Source organism: Hemicordylus capensis, chromosome 5, assembly GCF_027244095.1.
Source record: "Hemicordylus capensis ecotype Gifberg chromosome 5, rHemCap1.1.pri, whole genome shotgun sequence".
Lineage (NCBI taxonomy): Eukaryota > Metazoa > Chordata > Lepidosauria > Squamata > Cordylidae > Hemicordylus > Hemicordylus capensis.
The window spans coordinates 95809905-95837001 of NC_069661.1; the positions used below are offsets into that span (position 1 = coordinate 95809905).

General features: G+C 44.3%; 1 protein-coding gene across 4 annotated transcripts in view; it reads left to right on the forward strand.

Annotated features, from left to right (window-relative positions):
* Positions 1-27097, forward strand: part of CLOCK (clock circadian regulator) — an 84277-nt gene that overhangs the window by 35548 nt on the left and 21632 nt on the right. For all 4 annotated transcript variants that reach the window (XM_053253837.1, XM_053253835.1, XM_053253839.1 and 1 more), the window contains exons 8-19: positions 5528-5617; positions 6593-6713; positions 9525-9638; positions 11380-11498; positions 13461-13543; positions 13746-13852; positions 14944-15091; positions 15534-15609; positions 18260-18401; positions 21493-21593; positions 22736-22825; positions 25250-25408. In XM_053253837.1, coding sequence (XP_053109812.1) covers positions 5528-5617; positions 6593-6713; positions 9525-9638; positions 11380-11498; positions 13461-13543; positions 13746-13852; positions 14944-15091; positions 15534-15609; positions 18260-18401; positions 21493-21593; positions 22736-22825; positions 25250-25408 — 1350 coding nt within the window. The remainder of the gene's footprint in view (positions 1-5527; positions 5618-6592; positions 6714-9524; positions 9639-11379; positions 11499-13460; positions 13544-13745; positions 13853-14943; positions 15092-15533; positions 15610-18259; positions 18402-21492; positions 21594-22735; positions 22826-25249; positions 25409-27097) is intronic.

Consider the following 27097-nt stretch of genomic DNA (forward strand, 5'->3'; position numbering starts at 1 on the left):
ATGCCTTTACCTGCTTTGCCTTATGATTTCCATGAATATAGACTATGGAAAACCATGTAACTTAAGAGTGCTCTGGAGTCTACTCCTGTGAAAGGCCAGGACCCTGTTTTCTCACCTGTCCCTGTGTCTACTTTTAAGTGCTCTAAGATGCTTTCAGCTTCTGTGGGTAAGGAGAAAATAACATCTCCTGCTCCTACCCACCTGATAAATCCTGATGTGGAAATAGTTAATCTCTGGCTCCAGAAAAGTCACCCCAACACAAGGATCTTTCTGACAGAGAATACGACTCCAGCCCCTCGTCTGAAGGAGATTCTGTTCACACCAAAAAACCTTTTGGAACCTTCTCCAGACAAGACCATAGCGAGTCCACCGTCGAGCTTGCCTATGAAAGAAACAAGGTCCTACTGTGTTCAGGTAGAAATGGCTAAGGCTCTGGGCCTAAAACTGAAAGCATCAATGCCTGAAGTTAAGGACCCAGTATATGATTTCATGGCCACTACTTTGGCTGCTCAGCCTGCTGCTTTACCTATGCCTCCAGGCCTTGCTGACTCTACTAAAGTCTGCTGGATTGCCCCCTCTGCCTCTACTACCACATCCAAGAAGCTTGAAAGTTTATACTGTATCCAAGAAGACTCTTGCCCTATGCTGTTTAAACAACCCCCACCTAACTCCCTGGTGGTGGACTGTGCAATTAGAAGCAAATCAGGAAGGGTGCATTCTTCCCCAGTAGATAAAGAAGGCAGAAAACATGATGCTATTTGTCAGAGGTTTTACTCCTCATCTTGCTTGGCCTAGAAAATCTCTAATTATATGCATGCCTGGCCAAATTTCATTTTTTAGTTTGGGACACTCTCAAGCAGGATTTTTAAAATGTTCCTGAGGATTTTTAAGATGAGTTTCTGTCTGTTCTAGTCAAGTCTGCATACATCACCAGACAACATCTAAGCACTGCAAAGCATCTTGCTGAAACTGAATCAAGGTCCTTAGCAAGTTCTGTATGTCTCTACAGACAGTCTTGGCTGCATTCTACCTCCCTTCAGAGTGACATGAAGGACAAGATTGAAAACTTGCCTTTTGAAGGATATGGCCTTTTCAGTACCCAAATGGATGAAACAAAAGAGAGAATGAAGAAGTCCTGCTACACTGCATAGACTCTTAGTACTACACCACAGCAATCCACGTTCACTCAAAGATATTGATGTTTTGGTAGGCAAAGATTCCAATTAAAAACAGCCTGACCATAAAGAATACAATGAGGATATTCTCACGATTATAGAAAATTGGGCTAGCCTCTGCTAGCCCGATTTTCTACAGTTGTGAGAACCACCGGCCTCGGCTGAGAGCCCGGTGGTTCTTGAGCGGGTAACTCGCTCAAGTACCCCTCCTCTTAAACTGGGTTTGCAGAGTGAGTGCTCTACAAACCTGTTTTTAAAAATTGTGAGTAGCCATGGCGTGGCTCTGTGCCGTGGTTACTCATGAGTAGACCCCCGGCGGGAGGCTGAAAAGCAGCCTCCTGGCTCGGGGGTCTCCTGAGTATGCCCTGCGCACTTGCGCAGGGCATACTGGTGTTTCCGGAGGCCACGCGGCCCCTGAATTCCCCAGCCCCCGCTGGCTTCATCATGGAGCCGGCAATCGTGTGGGCGGCCAATCTGGCCGCCCAGGGCTCCCGCCCTGATCGTCTGCGGGGAGAGTGGGCTTTGCCCGCTCTCCCCGCTGAGCTTCCCAAAATGGGTCTCACTGATCGTGAGAGCCGGCTCATTAAATCTTTCAAGTATATCCTCTTTAATAAAAGCCTTGGTGTCCGTCCGTGGACAGACACCAAGGCGTGCGTTCATGCCTCCCTGGGCTCTTCTGGGCATGCGCAAGGGAGACACGACTGCCAGCACCCGGCAGCCATCTTGGGCAGCCAGAAGCGGCCGCCCCGAAGAAGCCGGGAAAGCGGCAGAGTAGGGAGACCGGGGGGACGGAGCGGAAGCCAGCGGTGGCATGTAGGCCGATGGTGAAGGGCCCGGCCGCGGAGGCCGGCCGCGGCCGGGCCGGAGACGGCCCGGCCAGAGACTGGGTCGCGGGGGGGGGGGGCAGAGGCGGCGGCGGGCCCGGCCCAGCTACGGAGGCCACAGGCGGCAGCCAGCCGGCCCAGAAAAGCAAGGCCGCCGGTGGCGGGGGGCCCTTGCCCGGCCGGGGAGGCTGGAGGTGGCGGGAGGGGGAATGGCGGCAGTGGAGCCGCTGCCAAGGCCTGGCAGCGCCGTCGGAGCCGGGCGGGAGGGAGAAAAAACTGCTGCCGTGGCTGATGCCACCGACCTATCATCCTCCCTCCCAACTGCCGAGTCCACCTTACCCCGGCCCGTGTCAGTCGGGCGAAGATAGTCCTTAATTTCAGAGGCAGAGAGGAACTTGCAAATAGAGCTCCTCTCTGTGCAAAGGCTCTGCCGGAACGGCCTCCGCTCCGCCCCCAGTCCCGGCCTCAGAAAGGTAACAACAACAACAAAAAAAAAAGGCGTGAGACAAAGCTAGCGCCCGTTATCATAACGGGCTTAAAAATACTAGTGCCTAAATATCAGTATAATCCACAGCACAGGCAGCAACAAAGGGCGAACCCTCAGGACAAGTCCAGTCAGTCTGTTTGATGCTTCGGCACTGGAAATACCTCAACTTCTACTTCCTCCTGTTCATCTCACCCATTTCTCCAACATTTGGGGTCACGCAACATTGATGCTTGGGTATTGTCCATAATATCAACAGGCTATACCATCAAATTCACAAGCCACCCTGTATTCACGAGGTTAAAATAAACCCACTCCATTCCTACCTTAGCAGAAGAGGTACATTCCCTACTAGAAAAACGGGCTATAGAGCCTGAACCTCCAGAAGGCAGTTTTTTATTTGAGGTATTTCCATACAGGTGCCCAAATGGGATGGAGGCATTGGTCCCATCATTGATCTCCACAACTCAAACAAATATGTAAAGACCAGAAAATTCAGGATGATTTCCTTACAGACTATTTTTCCTTTACTCATGAAGGATGAGTGGTTTGTGACCTTAGATCTCAAGGATGCCTACTTCCATGTGGGGATATGTCCCGCATACAGGAAGTTCCTGCCCTTCACTTTGGGCCCACAGGCTTATCAATATGCAGTTCTCCCATTTGAACATTCCATAGCCCCCTGTGTCTTCACAAAGTGTGTCAGCACCATTATCACGCATCTCAGGGTGGTCTCCATTTATTCAGACGACTGGCTGCTAACATCAGACAGCAAGGAGTCTCTCAGGTTCAGTTCACACTGGAACTGTTAGCAAACTTAGGGATAATGGTGAACCTAAAGAAGTCTGTTCTAGTGCCACAACAGCCTATCCAATTCAATGCAACAAGAAGTGCTACTCCTCCAGGATGGGAATGGGTCTGAACTCCATGGGTGATGCTTTTCAGATGCCCTGGATGGAGCACCTTATATACTTCTTTCCTCCCTTACCCCTTTTCTCAAAGATCATGCGCAAGATACTGCAGCAAAACATTCATTGCATCATACTTATCCCATGGTGGCCATGGCAGCTGTGGTTCCCAGTCTTGCTCTGGTTGTCTCAAGGCCATCATTAAACGCCTTCCTCTCCACCAGAATCTTCTATCCCAACAGGTGAGCTGCGTTCTTCACCCCAATCTCCAGCTATTGAATCTGAAAATCAGTTTTTAGATACCATCCTCCTCAATGAGAGGAAAGAGTCAACCTGTCAAAACTACATGTGCAAGTGGAAATGCTTCATGTCTCATGCTGTGTCCCAGGGCTTTGATTCCTTCAACATGACTATCTATCAAATACTGGTCTGCTTAATGGGTCTGAAACATTCTGGAATATCAGATACATCTATTAAGTTCCATCTTGCCACACTCTCTGCAAGACTCCAGGCTGGGATGGAGTTGGTTTTATCCCATCCTGACTCTAAGAGGTTCCTCAAAGATTTACACAACCTCTTTCCATCTATCATAGAACCCATCGAGCCTTGGAGTCTCTCGTTGGTTTTGTCCTCTCTCATTGAACATCCATTGGAGTCACTCGTCTTTGCTAGCCTCAAGTCCTTGTCTCTAGAAGTCGCCTTTCTTGCTAACATAGGCATGTCAGTGAACTGTTTAGCTCTTTGTGTTGACTCTCCATACACCAAGTTCTCCCCAGACACGGTCGTTCTCCAGATGGACCCTTCCTTCACCCTAAGGATAGTCTCTGACTTCCATTTAAATCAAGATATCATTTTATCTACTTTCTTCCAGAACCCTTCCACCCTTCTGGAGAAATATATGCACTCACTGGGTGTGAGACGGTCCCTCCTTTATTATCTAAATAGGACTGAACCATTCAGATGATCCAAGAAGCTTTTCATCTCTTACAAAGGAGAAGTCTCCCTATCTTGAGGCAAAAGCTGTCTCACTGGCTCATAGAACTTATCCTCCTGTGCTACAACCAACAAGAGGTCAAACCCACCTAAAAGATCAGAACACTCTACTAGAGCCATAGTCACATTGGCAGCTTACATGTCTGGCATTGGTAAAAAGGGCATTTGCAAAGTGACCACATGGACCTCAGACTTACCTTTTGTCAAACACTATGCTGTGGACATCCATTCAGCAGCGGAGGCCAACTTTGGTCGGGCGGTTATCAAAAAAGTTCTATAACACCATCCTAGCTCCCACCTCTGTCTTAGTGAGCTGGTTAATCACTCAGGTTGTGAGGGAACATGGATCACCACAAAGATAAACAGGTTGCTTGCTAGGTGATCTTTCTGGTGATCCACATTCACTCACAACACCCGTCCGGCCTACCCTACTGCTAGGATGCCTCCACAGTAATAATGACTTACTTGACTCTTTCTATGGACATTCTTATTTGCTCATCACAGTGGCTGATCAGGAACTGAGCAGAAAGGGTTCTTCTGCCAAAAAAGAACGGTCGCACCATTCATGTGATTCAGAGGAGCTGAGGAGTGACTCAAGGAGCTTTGAATTCTTCTGCAAGGCTCACTGCACAGGTGCAGAACCCAGGTTTCAAGTGAACATGGATCACCAGAAAGATAACCTATTACAGGTAAGCAACCTGTTTATACATGTGTCTCAGAATGTGAGGTATGTGTTGGATCTACAGCAAACCTCTGTGCCGATTAATTTTTCATATGAAAGAATTTCTAAAAATTTGTCCAGTTTTCTTTATTGAAATAAATTGTGCATTTTGTGTTTTGTCAGGTGTGAGTGGCGGGGGGGAAGGGAAGGGAGCTGTCATAGAATACTGGGCAGGGAGAAACAGGCTGAGTGATGGAAACGTCAGGAAAGGGTTTAGTTTGGCTGAGTCCTGGCTAAATGTATATCATAAAGGTAAAGTGTGCCATCGAGTCAGTGTCGACTCCTATCATAGCTATATGTTCAATACATTTGTATTCTAAGATGCTACTGTGAAGAAGTCAATCTTACTTTTTTTCATATATTAACCAAACAGTTCACTAACTTCTTGTCTCTCTTCACCTGTCCATTCTGTTATATTTCAGGCTCTTGACAGTTTTTTCCTAGCAATCATGACAGATGGAAGTATAATATATGTATCTGAAAGTGTAACCCCCTTACTTGAACATTTGCCAGTAAGTACAAGCTGCTTCTAGCAAGACATTGGACTTATTCAGTCACTGCACAATTTACTATCTGCCATTTAAGATTCTGGAACTTAAACAATGTACATGTCTCTTTCAGGATTGTCTTTCCCCCTCAGAATAGTCCCCGCTGTCTCACTCTGTCTTATGCTGTGTCATATGACTGAGACTGATGCTACTTCAGTGGGCCCTTAACCTGGAATTTTAGAAACTCTTCTCATGTACATGCTGCCACCACAGCATGTTCCAACAGTGTGAATCCCTGTTATAAACGGTGCATTATCTTACTTCCATGGAGGCCTGCACATACCAGGCCCTGAAAAATGTATTGACTACTTACCTGTCAAAAGGCATAAGTTACTTTTTGAGGTGACGAAAGTGTGACGGGGCCTTATGGAGCACTCAGCAAGTGATGTATTTAAATACTACAGCACAATGTAACTGTGTGCCACATTGCAGTACAGTTGAGATCACCATAGTGGAACTTTGCTTATAAGCATCACAGACTTGGTGTCCTTGAACTAGGAGTGAGGGTTTTTATCTTCATTGGCTGCTCATATGTGAACACTTGCTGTAACAATAACATTCTTGATCAGCATGCAGATGCAAACCTACAGCATTCCATTTAGCAAGTATTTTGTGTTTGTGAACTAATCCCTGTGCAGCAAAAGCAAGATGCTCGTTCAAACTGGGCAGCAAAATATTCATCAGTTGCTGAGGGAGAACCAGGAGTCTGGTGCCAGCATCTATAATATCATCTCCAGACAGCTGTCTGTGTTGGTTGCATGATAATGCTGATCAAGAAGTTAGTGTTAAATCTACTGTACATAGTCTCTCCTTTAAAGAGAGAAAATCCAGGATGTCACTTTGTCTTGGCCAACTTTGTTAGTTATTTTGCTTTGAAAGCTGAAGTTTCACAAGATGCTACGTCTTTTTTAAAAAATTTAATTTATTTTTATTTTTCAGTCTGATCTTGTGGATCAAAGTATTTTTAATTTTGTCCCAGAGGGGGAACATTCAGAGGTTTATAAAATACTGTCCACACATCTATTGGAAAGTGATTCACTGACTCCAGAATATTTAAAATGTAAGTTGCAACTCTTATATAGGGAGAAGTCTTAAAGACTGCAAATTAAAAATATGTTTCAACCATTGGCTTATTGAGTTGAGCTAACAATTTCCTAAAATGTTTACATGCCGTGTAAGTGAAAAGGATAACAATATATGTGGTTGGCACATGTGTCTACATAGTGCATCTTCTAGTTTCATGGCGTGTAGATTGGTTAAAACTAGGATATTAGCAATGCAATAGCAATAGCACTTACATTTATATACCGCTCTATAGCTAGAAGCTCTCTAAATGGTTAACAATGATTTAGCATATTGCCCCCAACATTCTGGGTACTCATTTTACCGACCTCAGAAGGATGGAAGGCTGAGTCAACCTTGAGCCCCTGGTCAGGATTGAACTTGCAACCTTCTGGTTACAGGGCGACAGTTTTACCACTGCACCACCAGGGGCTCTTTATTAACATAGATATAACATAGAGATATTAACACAGATATGTTTAACTTTCCAATAGTGATGTGCACGGTCCGGAGAAGTCCGGACCGGCACTGAAGGGGGGCCTTGTTTTTAGGGCGGGGAGGGCTTGCTTAGTCCTCCCGCCTCCTTGCCCCCGCCAGCGCCCGTATTTTCTAGTATAGGGGCGCTGGAAACCAGCCGCCCTCCCGCCGCCGCTGCGGTGAAAGAACTCCCAATGCCATCCCTCCCTCCCTCCCAGCTAGCTGCCCGCCCGCCCGCCCGCTCGCTCACCCGCTCACCGCATAGGAAACGAGAGGAGCTCCGGCACAGAGCTCCTCTCGTTTGGAAGGCCTCTGGCATAATGGTGTTTTGCGCGCCGCAAAACACGCCGTTCGCCGGAGGCCCGGTCTACCCGCCGGGAAAGGGCCGGGTAGACCGGGCCTCCGATCGCTGGGTAGACCGGGCCTCCGGCGATCAGAGGCCCGGTCTACCCAGCGATCGGAGGCCCGGTCTACCCGGCCCTTTCCCGGCGGGTAGACCGGGCCTCTGGCGAACGGCGTGTTTTGTGGCGTGCGCATGCGCGCGCGCGCGCGCAAAACACCATTATGCCGGAGGCCTTCCAAACGAGAGGAGCTCTGTGCCGGAGCTCCTCTCGTTTCCTATGCGGTGAGCGGGTGAGCGAGCGGGCGGGCGGGCGGGCAGCTAGCTGGGAGGGAGGGAGGGCTGGCATTGGGAGTTCTTTCGCCGCCGCCGCGGCGGCGGGGGGGCGGCTGGTTTCCAGCACCCCTATACTAGAAAATACGGGTGCTGGCGGGGGCAAGGAGGCGGGAGGCCTAAGCAAGCCCTCCCGCCCTTAAAGGCATACCCCCCACCCGGACCCGAACCAGGCAGGGCCGGACCGGTCCGGCAGTTCGGCCATTCTTTGGAATGGCCGCCGGACCGGTTCGGGCACACTGCTACTTTCCAATAACCTTCTTGCACTTCGTTAATGCAGGAGGGAATGGTCATTATCTACAGCTTTCTCTTATAGTACTCACAGAATTATTGGGAAAGGGAGACTTGTCTCAAGGATCAAACACATATTTTATGTATATATGTATATAGATTAGATAGATGGATAGTCCAAAGTTCAGTTCATGGCATCAGCAGTTGAACATTCTTCAACTGTTGATGCCATGGTAACAGTGTTAGGCAGGACTTCATCTGAAATTCTGGAAAGCTACTGCCAATCAAAGTAAACATTAGCAGGCTAGATTAGGTTTTGGTATTCCTGGCCAACATCCAGACTAATTATGCATTTACAGAATGTTTCACACGTTCATTAGGGGTGTGCAGATTTTTTACCAGTCCCCCCTTTTCCCTTTTGTGCCTTCTAAAATATGTCCCTGAGGTTTGTGGGACCCTCGGGGACATATTTTGGGAAACACAGGGTGCTTCAGAGGGAAGTGGGGGTTGGCAAAAACCACCCCTCCCTCGTTGTGTGAACAGCATGTTGTTCTGTATATGCATCAGTCTGGATGTCGGCCATTGTGCATAAATTACCGTATTTTTCGGACCATAAGACGCACCAGACCATAAGACGCACCCAGTATTAGGGGCCGAATTGGCCCAAACTACTGCCGCTGTGGCCGCCGCCCGCCCGCCCGGATTAGGAGCCGAATCGGCCCAAGCTAACTGCCGCCGCAGCCGCCCCTGCCGCCACCTGCCCACCCGCCCGGATTAGGGGCCGAATCGGCCCAAGCTAACTGCCGCCGCGGCTGCCCCCGCCGCCGACCACCCGCCCGCTCAGCTGCCCAGTCCTAACCTTCTAAGCCCGATCAGGGACCCATACTGGTAACTGGAGAAGGAGAGAGGAGCTCGCAAGCAGAGCTCCTCTCTCTGCAAAGCCTCGGCCCGAACTGGCGCTTTGGCCGCAAAGGGCGTCCTTTGCGGCCAAAGCACCAGTTTGGGCTGAGGCTTTGCAGAGAGAGGAGCTCTGCTTGCGAGCTCCTCTCTCCTTCTCCAGTTACCAGTATGGGGCCCTGATCGGGCTTAGAAGGTTAGGACTGGGCAGCTGGGCGGGTGGGTGGTCAGGGGTGGCCGCGGCAGCAATTAGCTTGGGCCGATTCAGCCCCTAATACGGGCGGGCGGCGGCGGCAGGGGCGGCTGGTGCACAGCCCTACTGGACAGCATTCGGACCATAAGACGCACCCTCATTCCCCCCCACTTTTTTGGGGGGGGGGAAGTGCGTCTTATGGTCCGAAAAATACGGTAGCTCTTTGAATCATATGTTAGGCCAGTGTATGCTTTATTCAAGTATATCAGCTTTTAATGCTTTGATGATCAGTCTTGATATTTCATCATGTGTGATTCCTTATTGTTTTGTTGTTTCAGCAAAAAATCAGCTAGAATTCTGTTGCCATATGCTCCGAGGAACAATAGACCCAAAAGAGCCCCCTACATATGAATATGTAAAATTTATAGGAAATTTCAAGTCTTTGAGTAATAGTAAGTTCGGTATTGTATATTCTGTACCTAATAAATGTATTTTTTTCAGAGTTTTCAGTTAGATTCCATTTGTTAGAACTCAAAATATTCTGTAATGCACTTTATGTGAGGCTGCCTTTGTACATAGTCTGTAAACTACAATTGGTACAGAATGCAGCAGCCAAACTTTTCCCTGGGACAATCCTAAGAGACTGTATATCACTGATTTTAAAAGAACTGTCCTGGCTGCCGATATGTTTCCGAGTGAAATACAAAGTGATGGTTTTTGCCTATAGGTCCAGAGTACTTAAGAGAGTGCTTTCTTTGTCATGAATCCTGTCGCCTATTAAGATCATCTGGAGAGGTCCAGTTATGTTTGCCGCCGGCTCATTTGATGGCAACCTGGGACCAGGCCTTCTCTGTGGCTGCCCTGGGGCTTTGGAATATGCTCCCTGTCAAAATAAAAGCATCTCCATCTCTTTGCTTTTAGGAAGGCACTCAAAACACACCTGCTTCCTCAGGCTTTTAAGTGAAATTAATTTTAAACTGTGTAATTGTTTGTATCCCATGAAATTATTTTTACTGTTTTATATTTGTTGTGCGTTAAATTGTGTACACTGCCTAGAGATACACATGTCAGGTAGTATATAATATGAGAAATAAATAAATAAAATAAATATGGTGGACATCCAGACTAATGTTGTGCACATGTGCTGGGGGAGGGGTAATTTTTGCCAGCCCCCCTTTCCTTTGTTCTACGTGGAAATATGTCCCCGAAGGTTAACAGGTCCTTGGGGACATATTTTCAGGAGACACTGAAGGAAAAAGAATTGGCAAAAATTGCCCTTTCCCCATTGCATACATGAAATGTTATTTGGAGCATGAAGAGTTAGTCTTGGATGTCAGCTTAAAAAAAAAAAGTAACAGGTAATAGCACTGAGTGACACTATTCATTATAAAAGTGCTATTAAAGTTAAATATTCTGCTAGGGTAGATGTTCAAGATCCATATCTGTACATTATTTTAAATATTTGTACAATCATTGTACAAAATCTGAGGTGAGGAAAGATTTAAATCAGTGTTTTTACATTTAGGAACATTCAAAATGTTTTGCCTTTAAACAGGAATCTAAATATGACTTTAAATGCACTGGCTATTGGGGTAGTTCTGGAGTATACTGGGCAAATGTTATTAATTTTCTTTGAGCTGGAAATTAGAGTGTATAACTGAGGGTGAAGACAACTGTGTCCTACGTTATAGTCCTCTTTTCTCATTATTATATATGTAACTTATATTGTTTAACAACTCCACTGGTAATGTTAGCACCATCTGTGACTATTATTGTAGATGGAGCTTGGAGCAATATATTTCTTTTAAGGTAATTTAAATGTATACCTTACATTCCCTAAAGTTATAAACTTCATGTGTAAGTGAACACAATTTGGAAAGTGTTGTACTTCTGAAATACCATATGTTGTAGAAGATGTCAGTATGAAATGTATATGAAACATATCTTACGAGATTATATTATGTGATCAGGTGGTAGGCACTTAATAAACTAGTTCTCTTGGTAAGCAAATGCTTTGGATTATCATGCAATGAACTGTGTTATTCAATTCACATTTTAAAAATCTAGCCTTGTTTTCTATTTTCTCCATTATGATGTTCACTTATTTATACTTTTTTGGGGGGGATTATGATGTCTCTATTTATGTGTTCATGTTTGGAAACTGGTAGTAGAAACATTTCTTCCTCTTCTTAGTGCCCAACTCTGCACATAATGGTTATGAGGGAACCATCCAGCGATCCCATAGGCCTTCCTATGAAGACAGAGTTTGCTTTGTAGCTACAGTTAGGTTAGCTACACCTCAGTTTATCAAGGTATGTTTTTAAGCTGTTCAATATGTATGACATTTGCTTTTCTTTTGTATGTACTATAATGTCAGCCTTTTTTATTCATTGAATAATAATTTAAGTACAGGAGAACCTCGTTATTTGTGGAACCGCTATTGGCGGTTCCGCATATCCGCGGGGTGTCTCATAGACACCCTTTTTCAGTATCTGTGGATACAAAGGGGTTAAAATGCATATATCCGCGGTTCCTAGAGGGCCGGAGATGACCGTGGAGGTCACTTCCGGCTGTCAGTTTGTGTCTCAGAGCCCAGGAAGAGACAGGAGGACTCATCTTCAAAACAAAACACTGACTTCCCCCCACATCTTTTTGTGGTTTGGGGGGGGTATTTTGCCATTTGGAGGGCATTCCTAGGCATATTGGGGACCCGCAGAGCATGCCGCAGTATGTTCCGTGTCATTTGTGGGCCATTTTGGCACTTAATTTTTTTCTTTTCCTCCAGCCTGGACTCCAACCCCCCTTTCCCCATAGCCCTAATGCATCTTTACTCACGGCAGTAGGCAAGGAACAGAACCCCTGTGAATAACTAGATTCTCCTGTAACCCCAATCCATTCCAGGAATGGGGGTTTGTTCCTGTATGGATCACGCTTTGGTTTGGGTGCTGTGCAGGTTCAAAACATCAATATCCAGCCTCTGTCACTACATTTATGATTATGTGTGCTGGATCAGATCCAGTCACACATCCCCAATAGACAAGTGGCACTGTTGGTTTTGACAACACTTTTGACTATCTCTGAGCAGAAATAGGGGACTCAATCCAGCCCCCTTCTGTCAAAGCTGACAGTTCCTAATCATCTGTTTAGTAGTGGTGTACATGGAACCCCGGCGTTCCGGTTCACAGCTGGGCGGGGTGGGGGAGTGTGCACTTACCCCTCTTGCCGCTTTTCCTACACCAGTGCTCCATTTTTGAAAAGCATTTGGGGCGGCAGCGTACCTCCCTGCCATCCCTTCCCCCATTCCTCGGCAGAAGGCTTCAGAATGTGCGACTGCGCGTGCGCATGTGCAGTCGCATGTTCTGTCGCCTTTTGCCGAGGAATGGGGAAGGGGTGGCACGGAGGTACGCTGCCGCTCCAAATGCTTTTCAAAAATGGAGCATCGGAGGGGGGAAAGCAGTGGGTGGGGTAAGTGCACACTCCCCCGCCCTTAAAGAGCCACCCTCCCCTGGCTGCAAACCATGAACCACACACCCCCAGCGAACTGGTTCGTAGGCCTTTAGAATGGCCTGCGAATCGGTCCGTGCACATCACTACTGTTTAGGGCCTTCTGTGTAGGTCCCCTTCATCATCCAAGGTTAAGTTGGATGGAGACTTGATAGCAAAAAATTTTCTCTAACGTGAATTGCTAGTGAAAATAATATAAATTCTTGCCATATCAACTAGCATATTTCTGGGTGTGTTTTGACAAGGCATAATCCTTTGGTCAGACAAAACAGGATTGATGAGCTCTATTCACAATTGTTCAATACTTGTACAATCTGTGTACAGTGTTCACAGATACAGATCTCTGCACAGGCACAGCTACCCACATGTTATATGGAATGTAGGTGGTAGTACACTTCCTGTCCGTACCATGCATTTGAGGGACCTGTATCCAGGTTCACTTTTTAAATGAGCAGTCATTCACACAAAAACATGAACATGTTACAGGCATCTGAATGTAGGTACAACATATAATGTCTGAACAGAACTATGAATTGTGATAATCAACTTGCCCTTCTCATTCTGGTCAAATGGGGACAGCACATGTTGGTCTGTAGAGGCAAGTTACTTGAATTGTTCCACTTCCAAACAGCAAGGAAACAGCAAAATGAGAAATATTTTGCATGTTACGTTCTTGTGAATGTATTTCATTGTTTGGAAGTCTGAATTTCAACTAGTTTTAAAATCAGAGTAGAGCAGTTCTGAGAGACTTACATTTTTTTATTTTTTAGGAAATGAGCACTGTTGAAGAACCCAATGAAGAGTTCACCTCTAGACATAGCTTAGAATGGAAGTTCCTTTTCTTGGATCACAGGTGCCATTTCTTACAATGTAGTACTAAATGGTAGCATTCTGTTACCTTTAGTGGCCACTAATTGGCATTGGCTATTTATAGCAAGAAATGAATTTTTGCTTTTTGAATGCACTTTTATTTGATTGTAACACAAATATAAACAATAGTATGATTAATATTGTCTTCTGAAAAATAAAATAACAATTCCTGTGTCATTATCCAGGGCACCACCAATAATAGGCTATTTACCATTTGAAGTGTTGGGAACATCAGGCTATGATTATTATCATGTGGATGACCTAGAAAATCTGGCAAAATGTCATGAACATTGTAAGTATATCATAGTTACTTTATACAAAATGCACTAATTTCAGCCTATGTACAATAGATGCCAGCTTGTGTGATAATAAAGATTATTGTACCATTCATCAGAACAGTATTACTATTTTGCTTACATTATGTTTATGATTTCTTGAATGAGAGAGTCTGCTGTTGTCCTGTGTTGTTGTATTAAACGGGGGAAAATTAATTTTGATCTACCAAGATGTTCTCTCATTGCTAATTAATTTCTACTACATTGTGTCCTTTATGAGTGCTATACTAGTAAGGACAGTTTGTCATACAATTTATGGGAAGCTGTTTCCTTCCACTTATTTTTCAAATTTTTAATATTTTAAAAATTAAACTGTCTTCTAATTGTGTGGCTGTTGCAGCTGTCCTCTACATTTCACAACTGGATTGGGATCAGGACTCAATAAGTTAGTTGTAGTGGCTAACATTCCCTGCAGTGCTCTGACAGCAGAAGGAGCTTTGTGGGGAATGTTGGCCAGTATACTTCACAAGCTGGGGATTTCACATAACTTTTACATATCTTAATCTATGAAATGTGAAATTCTTAAACTTATTGTCTAGGATCCAAAGAACTGAACAACTACTTTTGTGTACTTTTGGACTTGTGGTTTTCCACCAGCAGCTCCTTGTACCACAAGGCAAACTACTTTGGAAACTGAGGGGAATTTCATAGGCATTTTATGAATGGCATGGGTGCCTGTCATTCAAGAAATCCCACTGAGCATGTCTTGGATATGTAGATAATTGTTCTTGGGATCCCAACCATTCTCACCATGTATAGCTTCTGAGCTGCTTGTAAAGGGTTGGATCCTGAAAAGTGTGAGTGGAAGAATGCTCCCACAAGGGCACTTATTAGAGACTCATAGAATTTTCTTTCAAGGTTTGATCAAAATTAATCAAAGGATTTAAACCAAGTCTTCTCAAACTTGGATCCCCAAGTTGGACTGCAACTCCCCCTAGCCACAATGACATCTGGGGACCCAAGTTTGGAGACCACTGATTTAAACCAATTGAATAAATGTCCCAGGGCTGGCATATTTTGAAGCAAAATAATTTTGTTTCACTTTTAGTAATGCAGTATGGAAAAGGGAAGTCCTGTTATTACAGATTCCTCACAAAGGGGCAACAGTGGATTTGGTTGCAAACTCATTACTATATCACTTATCATCAGTGGAATTCTCGACCAGAGTTCATCGTATGCACTCATACAGTAGTAAGGTAACATAATTTTGTGTAATCTTTGATTTCAAGGCTCTGCAACTAGTTTTTTGGTACTGTATCCAGCACTAGGAAAATGTGTGTCTCTTGGCTAAGAAGTCATGTGTTATGTTAACTTGAGGACCAGTGTTCCCTCTAATCTTTTTCATCTGTGTTCAGAATGACTTTTTGGTTCTGGGTGGCAGCATCAAGGCAGTGTGTGAGTGCATGCATATTCAGAATGGGGCTTTCTTGATTCACTCTGAGAAGGATCTAAAATTAACTGAGCAGACATAAAAAAAACTTGTGAGCGTGTGCACATGCATATACCTTAGAGGGAACACCATTGCAGACCTATATTACTTTTAGAATACTTTAAAGAGATTGTGCATAACATTTGTTTGTTGTTCTATAAGAAAAATTAACATGCTAGTACCCTAAAATGTGGATTATATATTTGTAGTTATGCAGAAGTTCGAGCAGAAAGGCGACGTGAACTTGGTATAGAAGAGTCTCTTCCAGAGATAGCAGCAGATAAAGTGAGTTTTCCATTATCACCCTTATATTGTTTTTTCTCTCTGATAAATTAAAAGATCCAATATCTTGGATATTGCCGTTGTGGCCAGGTCATCTGGCAGTGACTCGGAGTCAGGCCTTCTCTATAGTTGCCCCAGAGCATTGGAATGTGCTTCCAGCCATTATACGAAGTTTGCCCTCCGAACGGGCTTTTAAGAGAGCTATAAGGACTTTTAAACTTTTTAATCAGGCATTTCTATGGTTGTTTCTAACCCCTGCTAACTTGGCAAAGAGGCACCTTTTAACGTGGTGATTCTCTTTATTGAGCAGGGTGAGAGTAACTGGCCCTCTCCACCCCCAGCACAGTACCTCCAGTGACTGTTGCTGGTGTCGATCTTATGTTTCTTTTTAGATTGTGAGCCCTTTGGGGACAGGGGTCCATCTTATTTATTTATTATTTCTCTATGTAAACCACCCTGAGCCATTTTTGCAAGGGCAGTATAGAAATCGAATTAAGTAAGTACCATATTTTATGGACTATAAGATTCACTTTTTTCCTCGAAAAATATCCGCCAAAATTCAGGTGCGTCTTATATGTTTTAACAGTTTAATATGTTAAAACTCTGAAAAACTGGATTAAAATTAAGGTGCGTCTTATAGTCCGTAGCGTCTTATAGTCCGTAAAATACGGTAACTGTTTTAATTGGATCTGGATCGTGATCTGGTAACATCCATAAAAGCGGGGTTTTGCTTCTGTTTTAATTTCTGTATTTTAACTGGTTTGCTTTATTTGGATTGTAAATTCTCTAAATATTTTTGATTAGGTGGTATGTAAATGTGTTATATATTGTTACTCAGATTTCTGTCTTTCTATATTTTCTCTTTCTATTAGCAAAGTGATACCAACATATTTCTGTTAAGGGCCCCAATTTGCATGGTATATACACACTAGAACTAGATCATACTGGACTGGATCCAAAGATCCAGTTTGAGGGTAACAAAAGTAGCTACTCACACAAGCATTAGCAGAAGAGTAAATAGAGTGCTTTTATAGTTAAATTCTATATTGGTTCTCATGCTTTTCCTTGCACCAGAGCTTGAATTATCCCTTATACAAGTGGAGAGAACATCCTTGGGTTTAGTTTTAATTTTTTCACACACATTTCCCCCCACACACTACATTCTAGGGCAGGGTGTAAAAAGGCCCTTCTGTGAGCAGTAGACACCTTCCAAATGCAAAAGAGCATCTTTGGAGCCAGCCCATAGTGTTTGCCATAAAACACATACTGGGTAGCATGTAGATTAAGAGACTTAGTCATGACAAAGTCTCATTGAAATTAGTGGGATCTGAATTAGTCTTGACTAACTAGTCTCAGAGATTTCACTGGTGCTCAATCATGACAAACTAGTCTGGATGCTGCCCAGTGATCCTAAACACTTGCATTGGTGTAACCTACTTTCAACTCTGGCCTAGCATCATTTTTTATGATAATTTTATGAGCCTGTCCTGAGCACTTGCTGGCATAGCAAGTATTAAGATTAGGTATGCAAGTTTTTATAGAGACCTTGTTTACAAATATAGGTACATATTATTGAATTAACTGCATCAAGAGGCCTACGAGGAAAATAACCTGGGATATTGTGAATCAGGATTAAAGGGTATTGGCTGTAGATGCAGAGCGAGAATTTGTAGTGCCTATACATCAGCAAGTGTTAAGTAAAACTAGTTGACCTGGCGCAGAGCATCTGTGCCCCTAGTTTTCCCTCTCTCCCCCCGCCCCCACCAGCTCGTTCTACCTCCGCGGCTGGCCGGCCTGGCCACCACTTCCCCTCCTCTGCCTGCTGCTGGGCACTCCTGCCTTTTGTCCGGCAGGCGGGCCAGAGATGGAGGCTGTGCCGCCCTCTCTGCCACCCACCCGCCTACCGGCATTGTCTCCCCCTGAACGGTGCTCCTGTGCCTCTAGCCACCCGCCCACAGCCGCTTCCCCCCAACACCCACCCACTGCCATTTGCCCGCCAGCTGTTGTTTTCTCTTCCCCTCCCCCACCCGCCCACTTCTTCCTTTGCCTGCCCGCCCACCAGCCGGCCTGCTTCTTCCTCCCCCACCCCGGGCCGCTTATCCCCCCCACCAGCCAGCTTCTCCCCGCCCTTCTAGCGCCATCATTAACTGCTGCCGCCACCCCCCCGCGCACTAATCAGCAGCTGCTCACAAACTCTCGCAAGAGCTGCCATACATGGGATTAGCCATGGGTACGTCTTAGAGAAATAGATAGATAGATAGATAGATAGATAGATAGATGTTTACCCACAGCTATTCATTCTTTCACATTGTCTGTCTGATTTGAGCAATTTGGTAAATTTCCTGTAAGAAAAATGTAGGTTTTCAGAGTGGACAGAGACTAGGTCACATCAGAGACAATAGAAGAAAACAATTTGGATAAAGTAGTATAGGAAAAAGATGTTTGGATTGCTAAAGTGGCAAACAAGGTTGAAACAACATAGATATAACTCCTAAGTTGGGATAACTCACCTATTTAGAAAGTGAGGCATACAGATGTCATTGGAACTATTCTTTCATCACTGAAGCCCCATGTTTGGATATTTTATATTTGTAATCAGTTTTTGCTTAGTGATATTTTTTTGAATGAGAACCAAAACATTTTATTGTTTCAGAGTCAGGACTCTGGTTCTGACAATCATATAAACACAGTAAGCCTCAAAGAAGCTTTGGAGAGATTTGATAACAGCCCCACACCTTCTGCCTCATCCAGAAGTTCAAGGAAATCTTCTCATACTGCAGTCTCGGACCCTTCATGTGAGTGTTCAGAATAGAAACCTGTTATGTATAAGATTATTTTATTTATGTCTCTGTTTCTGATTTAATTTTGGATGTATGTGTGTGTGACTTCAGAAGCAAAGCAGATCTAATAGTGGCTTGATGATAATTAGTTTTGCAAAAGATAATCTAAGGAGGGATTTGTTAATCTGGTGCCAAAATAAATTTAGAAATTGCTGAAAAAGGTGTGTTGAAAACACAGTTCTATAATTTCTAAAGCTAAACATTTCAAAAGTGTGTGTGAGTGTGTGTGTGTGTGTGAGAGTGTGTGTGTGAGAGTGTGTGTGTGTGAGTGTGTGTGTGTGTGTGAGTGAGTGTGTGTGTGTGTGTGTGTGTGTGTGTGAGAGAGAGAGAGAGAGAGAGAGAGAGTGTTCTCATTGCAGAGCAGCAAATATGTTTCTTAGGAATTGAAACAGCCTTCCTGAACATTGGTACAAAGCACACAAAAGTGATGGTTACTGTTTTAACCCATCCTTACTAGCAATTTTGCTAAATATAGGCTCTATATAAGGTGTACCTGTGGCTAATCCCTTGAGTGGCACCTCTCACAAGAGTTTGCGAGCTGAAGCACCTGATTGGGCAGTGGGGATTCCATATGCAGATAGGGGGAGGAGCCTGTGGCACCATGGTGATTGGGCAGTGGGGATTCCATATGCAGATAGGGAGGAGGGTCCTGTGATGGTTAAGGTCAGTTGAAATGCAACTGTTACTGTTCGGAAGATGTTCTTGAGTATAGAGGAGAGGATTTATATATACTAGCTTAACCTGTGCAGAGCATCTGCATGCTAGTACTTGATTACTCCCCTCACCCCCTGCCACAGCCCCCTTCACCTCAGAGATCTTTCCACCCTCACCTGAGCCACACTCCTGCTCCTCCTCCATCCAGATGCTTCCATACCCCTCACTCCTCTTGGTCACTCCTCCATCCCTTTACTCCACCCCCCTCACCCGTCTTGGTTGTGGCTGCAGCGTTGCTGGCACCTATTGGTCAGGCTTAACCCCCTATCTCCAGAGACCTCCTCACCCGAGCCTCGCTTCTGCTCCTCCCCATAGGAGCAGGAGCAGCAGCGGTTGACCGGGCCCTTCCTCACTGCTGCCACCGCAATGGCCACTCATTCCCCACAGGCCGCTGACAGGCTCGGTCCTGCCCCTTGCCCCTCCTTCTTTCTCTCTTCCCTCCCTTATTTTCTCTCTCTCTTATTTTTTTTCTCTCTCTCCCATCCTGGGTTAAGAGATCTTGTTCATCTTGTTTCCTCATCTCATTCACACAATGGCAGCCTCCTTCCCCTGAAGGGGCTCTTTCCTCTCTCATAACCCCTCTCTTCACAGACCCCTGTCCACTGTCTTTCTTATCTATCTGTCTATCTATCTATCTCCTCTACAATCAAGAACATCTTCCAACCAGTAACGGTTGCATTCCAACTGTCCTTAACCATCATAGGCTCCTTCTCCCTATCTGCCTATGGAATCCCACTGCCCAATCACCATGGTGCTTCTGCTTTCACAGGCTCCTCCCCCCATCTGCATATGGAATCTCCGCTGCCCAATCACCACGGTGCTTCTTACTGTGAACTCTCATGAGAGCTGCCAGGCACAGGATTAGCCACGGGTATGCCTTAGAGAATTAGATAGATAGATAGATAGATAGATAGATAGATAGATAGATAGATAGATAGATAGATAGATAGATAGATAGAAGGAGAGTGGGCAGGGGTCTGCAAAGAGAGAGGTCGTGAGGGAGGAAAATTCCTTCAGGAGAAGGAGGCTGCCGTTGTGTGAATTAGATGAGGAAACAAGATGAACAAGATCTGTTAATTCAGGAAGGGAGAGAGAGAAAGAGAGAAAGAAAGAAAAAAGAAGTGGGGGAGAAAGACAGAGGGAAAGAGAGAAGAAGAAGGGAGGGAAAGAGAGAAAAAGAAGGGCGAGGAATGGGCCTGAGCCTGTCAGTGGCCTGAGGGGAATGAGTGGCCATGGTGGTGGTGGCAGCAAGGAAGAGCCCAGTTAACCACTGCTGCTGTTTAGGGCTACCAAGGCCATTGGTGGAGGCAGGCAGGCAAGGGACGGGCCCGGGCCTGTCAGCAGCCTGAGGAGAACGAGCGGCCATGGCAGTGGTGGCAGCAAGGAAGGCCTTGGCCAACCGCTTCTGCTACTGCTTCTGTGGGGAGGAGCAGGAGCGGGGCCCAGGTAGGTAGGTCTCTCGGGACAGAGGGCTGCAGCTTGGCCTGTAGACGCCAATAACGCTGCAGCCACAACCAAGAGGAGTGAGGGATATGGAAGCAACCGGAAGGATGAGGAGGAGCAGGAGTGTGGCTCAGGTGAGGGTGGAGAGTTCTCTGAGGTGAGGGGGGCTGTGGCAGGGGGTGAGGGGAGCAATCATTTACTAGTGTGCAGATGCTCTGCGTAGGTTAAGCTAGTTATTAATAATATACCACTTTCCAATGAAAAGGTTTTCAAAGTGGTTTGCATGGAGAAAGAATACAAAAAGATAGTTCCCTGACCCCAAAGGGCTCACAGTCTAAAAAGAAACACAATGTAGGCAGCAGCAACAGTCACTGAAAGTACATTGTGCTGGGATTGAATAGGACTAGTTGCCCTCCCCTTCCTAGAGAATCACTACTTTGAAAGGTGCCTCTATGTCCAGGCCTTCTACTCACTAGGAAGTGCTTCCTTACACTACTCAGCCAGAGTAACTGCCTCATACTCTTACATATGCACAGCCCTATTTATCTTTGCAGTCAGAGGCCCACATCAGCATTCATCTCCTTCCTAGCTCAGCACCCCCCATCAGCTCTAATAAAATTATCCTTACCTGGTCATGCCCCCTTAGCCACCCTCTCCTGGGTAGGGCCTGTTCCCCTCAGGTGCTTCAGGGTTTCCAGTCAACTTGGTTGGCTTGGAGCAGGCTCTAGTGCCCCCTCCCACACCTGGTTCCAACCTTTCTGCTGCAGCCCCTTCTTTGGTGGGTGTTAAGGTCCTGCCACAGTTGTAGGACTCCCAGTGTATAGTTCAAAGTTACAATGGCATTGAATAAAAGTGTCTCTCTTTCATTTTACATTGACTATGATATCAGCAACACCAACAAAGATGACAATGGATACAAGCACTCCTCCAAGGCAAAACGTATCCACTCATGAGAAGTCTGCACAAAGGAGAGCATCGCTTGGCACTCAGGTAATTCTTCAGAAATAGCATCTTTTTATTGTATTAATAAAGATGAACTTTAGCTTTCACACTTTAAAAAAACAAACAAAATGAAGTAAGCGTATTCTCTTGTCCAATCACCCAGTTTGAAGAGATGATTTTTTGACCTTCCCATTGCCTGTCTGGGATTTCACCATCCTGAAAATTATTTTGCATGTATATCTTACAGTGCTCACACACGTAGTCTCCCATTCATATGCAACCAGGGCAGACGCTTCTTAGCTAAGGGAACAAGTCATTCTTGCTACCACAAGACCAGCAGAAAATGTCTTGTCAGTTCAATTGAAAGTGGTTATGGGAATTGTGTGTCCTATGCAAGTAATATGATGTTTCGTGACTTTTGTAGATTATATAACCATTAACTGAATGTGTCTGAAAGCTTGTTCCACAAGAGCAAGAAAAGGGAGCACACTGGAGCAAGGAAGACCTCTCGGAGTATTCTGCTCTAGATGGTTGTTTATCTGTCTTCTAAGAACATGCAGCATTTGCATTTGGCTTCTTATATATGTGTATTTATTATTATTATTATTATTATTATTATTATTATTATTATTATATCCCGCTCTTCCTCCAAGGAGCCCAGAGCGGTGTACTACATACTTGAGTTTCTCTTTCACAACAACCCTGTGAAGTAGGTTAGGCTGAGAGAGAAGTGACTGGCCCAGAGTCACCCAGCTAGTTTCATGGCTGAATGGGGATTTGAACGCGGGTCTCCCCGGTCCTAGTCCAGCACTCTAACCACTACACCACGCTGGCTCTCATGTATGTCAGAACAGCCTTAATGATAGCTAACTTCCGGTAGGAGATAGCACCTGAAGAAGATATGTGTATGTGAAAATTGAAGTCAGAAAATTGAAGGCATTAAGTAATTTAAAGCAGCCCAGTTGTGGCTGCTTTTAGCTCACTGAGACAGGGGGACTCATTTCTTCTCTTGGAATTATGAGAGAAAAGGAAGATATCATTTGGTCTTGTGTTTTTAAATCATTCTTCTGCTACTTTCTCAGCCTAAAAATACATTTTGAAATTGAGTTTTCTGTAAGGAAGGAAGTAATTACCCATGAAAGATTTGGCCTGATAATGATGGGGTGTGTGTGTGTATTTTTTAATCCTAGTCTTTAAACTCACAATCTGTTGGACAACCAATAGCGCAACCAATGATGTCTCAACCGGCAACATTACAGATCCAGCAAGGCATGTCTCAGGTACCAATTAAATATGAATGTTTACTGACTGTTTTGAAGCAAATATTCACATTTTGATACAGGGCACTAAAACATAACTGGATCTTTATTTCATACAAAACTTGAGCAAGATTAAACATTACTGAGACAAAATATAATGTTGTGGATTTATTGCCGTATTAGAATTGAGATTACTTTTATTATGATTCAGTTCTAATACAAAGAATTGCTAGTATAAACTGCCCTTAACTGATTCTGCTGCTTAGAGCAGGAATGTCCAGCATCTGTAATTTTGAAGGCCGCTCTGTCCTTCAGGCACCAGTCTAGGACTGGAAAAATGTGACTCCTTATGGACAGATAAACTTTATAATAAAGTTGGCATCACCTTTCAGTAATGGCTTTATAGTTATAGAACACATGCAATAAGATTATGCGAAGGCAACAATGGGGTGGGTGCAGTGGGGTGTGTACTGCAGAGCAAATGTTTTCTTTGCTGAGTGATCTCAAGAGATAGATTGGCAGTAGTTGTTTGCCTTTCCAGAAGGCACATGAGATACCAAGACAAGAGCACATATATGAAATTATCTACAAGATCTCATTGCTTTTCTGTTACAAGTGAGTCTGGGAGCAAAAGTTTTATCACACTTTGACTAACACTAATAATTAGAGTATGTCACTTTTATTTCAGTGAAGATGTGTGTGAGCATTTGATGTTGGCACAAACTTTGCTGCAACTGAAACTACATATAAAATCAATAACCTGTAGGGAGATTGATTTTTATATTTAGACTGTTCAGTCTTGTCATTGAATTGCATCCCATGGCAATACTGAGTCAATACTGTGCAAAGGGCAAAAACAAAACAATCCTCCAGCTTCCCCAGAAGCCTTCTTCTGGCACTGTTAATTACTGAGGATTCAATCCATTACCATTTGAGCTACCATTTTAGTGGTGATTCTATAATATCTTGCAGTGTTATCTGCCAAATCCATGATAATACATTCTTAGTTGGATCAACATCCCATAGGAACAGATTGATGTATTTCTCATGAATATTTTACTACCTTTGTTGTTTAAGAAAGGATCCAAGTTTTGTCTATTCTTCCCTACAGTGCAACGTTCTCAGTGTTGGATGTTTATCTAGAGTGTTCATTGTCAGATATATCCATGGCTTTAGTTTCAATTCAGATAATCATTTCAATTGTTGGAGATTTAATTGCATAAGTTTTGTTATTGGAAGTATATTGGCAATAGCTGTTGACAAAAAGAGCTTTAACTTGTCCAAATTCTGCAGAGGCTTGATTAGAGATATTAAAAGGTCAGGCCTCTCTTTTTAGAGTGATATTGCTATAGGTTTCTGCTGTCTGCTGGGAAATTTCATAAGTGAGGCAAACAGGTAGTGAATTAACAGGCTCATGCTAAACGTTAGGAGAATTTCTATTCCATCCTATTTATTTATCATTTATCTGTGTAAACCACCCTGAGCCATTTTTGGAAGGGCAGTATAGAAATCGAATGAATGAATGAATTTTGACATCGATACAGAAAACAAAAAACTGCAGGCTGACGTAGTGGAACTTAACAAAATCTGGGAAATTATTTGAGGGGCTGGTTGTATAAAATGCTCGTGACCAGGTGAGAGATCCAATGAGAAAAGAGTAAATGGCTATTGCCATAGAAGGGGTATAAAATCATTGTGCTGTTAGATTGTAAGGGGGTCCATCTTCATATCTTCACTAGAAGTCTGGTTGGTCCTTCCAGTTGAATATCACTGCTTTGCTACTTTCCAGGATTGTGCACAAAACACATTTTGCGTTCTGTTCTGAGTGTGGAACGGAATGCAAAATGCGCTAACGGTTCCGTCGGAACAATCGGACGAGCCAATTGTTCTGATGGAACGACTGCTACCATTTGGGATTTTAAAATGGCATTAAAAATCATGCATGCATGGCAAGCACTTTTAAATCCAAAATGGCGCTCAGACCGGGGTCACGACGTCCTGCCTCAGAATGGATCGTTCCATTCCAAGCTCAGAACAGGACCCCTTTTTAGGGGTGTTCTATTCTGAGCTTGGAATGCTCAAAATAGCCCTTTTCAAGCTGGAATGTTCTTACTTTGGGACATTATGCACTCCCCTACTTCCTACTCTGGATTGTGGTGAGTGCTGAAATAAAGCTTTTGCTAATCAAGTAAGATTACCACACTCTCATTTCTTGGGTCTATTAGGAGACTTGTCTGACCCGAATCTCTGATTGTGATGCTTCTCCTGAGCTAAGGCCAAGCCCAGAATGAATTATCTAGGTTTAAATCATTAAATCTATTTAAAATCTCCTTCACAATGTGCAGAGGTTTGATGGCAGGATGTTTATTACTTTTCTGATATCAAGTTTAACATTGGCTGTTGATTCAAACATTTCTTGTGTTTTCCCTAAATGTTGATTTGCAGCCTATGCTTCAGTTTTCTGCTCAACTAGGAGCTATGCAGCACTTAAAAGATCAGTTGGAGCAAAGAACACGAATGATAGAGGCCAACATTCATCGCCAGCAAGAAGAGTTGAGAAAGATTCAGGAACAGCTCCAAATGGTCCATGGGCAAGGGCTCCAGGTTGGTTAACGCTGTTTAGGCACTAGTTCATGGCCAGTGATTTTTCACTGAATTTCTTTTTTCAATTACCTTTTAATTTCAATAAATATTTTACTGACTGACATATATGAATTTGTGTGGAACATATGGATCTTTATGGTGGCCTAGGATAATTCCCAACTTTGGGCTCTGTGCCTGTGCAGTAGCCTTCGCGGAAGGAATCAGCTCCTCAAAGCACTCTGAAGTATGCTCAATCTCTTTTGGCGCCAGAGAACTTTTCTCCTCAGTTCCTTTCCATCCAGCATAGTGTATACTTACTAAGGGATGTGCTCCTTAATCTTGGTTCCTGGAACAAACCAAATCATATTTCTAAATTAGTTACTGTTTTTTTCAGCCTTTGGACTGTTTTTTGACTTTGTCTTTCTGCCTAGTGTATTGGATTTGGTTGTTTGTTTTTGTCGGCTTAGACTGTCTCAAACTGTCTTGACTTTGATTTTGTAGATGCCAAAAAAAGACCAGAACAAGAAATTATGGTGAAGTCTGGTCATCTGTGAATAAAGATAAGTTGGATAAGTAATATGGATAAGTTGCCGTGGCAACTTACCCTCTTCGGACTGGCACGATTTGTGTCTGCTGTGCCTAGGAGAGGACCATATTGTACACTCTTGTAAAATCTGCCTCTCCTTTTCGAAACGGACATGGAAGAGTTGGGAATTACGATTATGAGACCGCCTTGCACATGCCGACTCCAGTGCCGTCAACATGAACAGCGTCATCAATCTCAAAGTTGGCTCCAACATCTAAGCCTCCATCTGATTCCAGCTCAGGTGCCTTTTAAGAAGCCAAGGGATGTCCCTAAGGAGTCCCACCACAAACATCACAGAAAGAGGAAGCACAAGGACTTCAACTCCGACTGGCCTGAAGCGCCCTAAGATATTGTCAGTGCCTTTTGCATTGATGTCAATGACGTCTTCAGCCTCGTTGGCTTCAACCAAGTCAGCTTCTTCATCTACCAAGGTGCTTACATCTTCAGCTACAACTTCTGTCAAAATCGATGACTCAAATGCTGCTCCTCGTTGATGCCACCTCGAGTGCCACTCCATCTGCTTGCTTCTTCACTGCATTCAACTTTGTCGACAACTATGTATCACATCCTTTGTCCTTCTTCTGCTTTGACCTCACCACCCTTTTGCGCATGGTTCCCTTCAACACTGTCAATGTGGAGGGATAACCAAACACCAGATTTTGAATCTATGCTGGACTCCCCATTTGCTGCATCGGGATCGACCTTCAAAGGGTTCTCTTTACACAGACTCTGAACTCGAGGACGAGTCTAATGTCGGGGTTCCACGTGTTCCAAAGACTCAGTCCAGCTAGTCTGCCAAAGCGATTCCAGTTGCTTCTCCTCCCCATCTCCTATAACTTGGAAGGAGCAGCTTCGTTTTTGCCAAATCTGCTGACATTACCCACCAGTCTCTTCAGTATGGCAAAACATCTAACAGAGACGATGTCCTGCACCATGGCCAGTGCTGTGTCACTACCTGGCTTTGGTCTTCTTTGCTCCAGCAGGATATGAAGAACAAGATCAAAGATTTGCCGTTTGACGGGAAGGGCTTTTCAGTAAAGAGACAGACATTTTCATGGAGTGCATTAAGAAGTCTAAGTTTACTGCATGTACTTTCACTTCAATCGTACCTGCGTTGCGCTCCT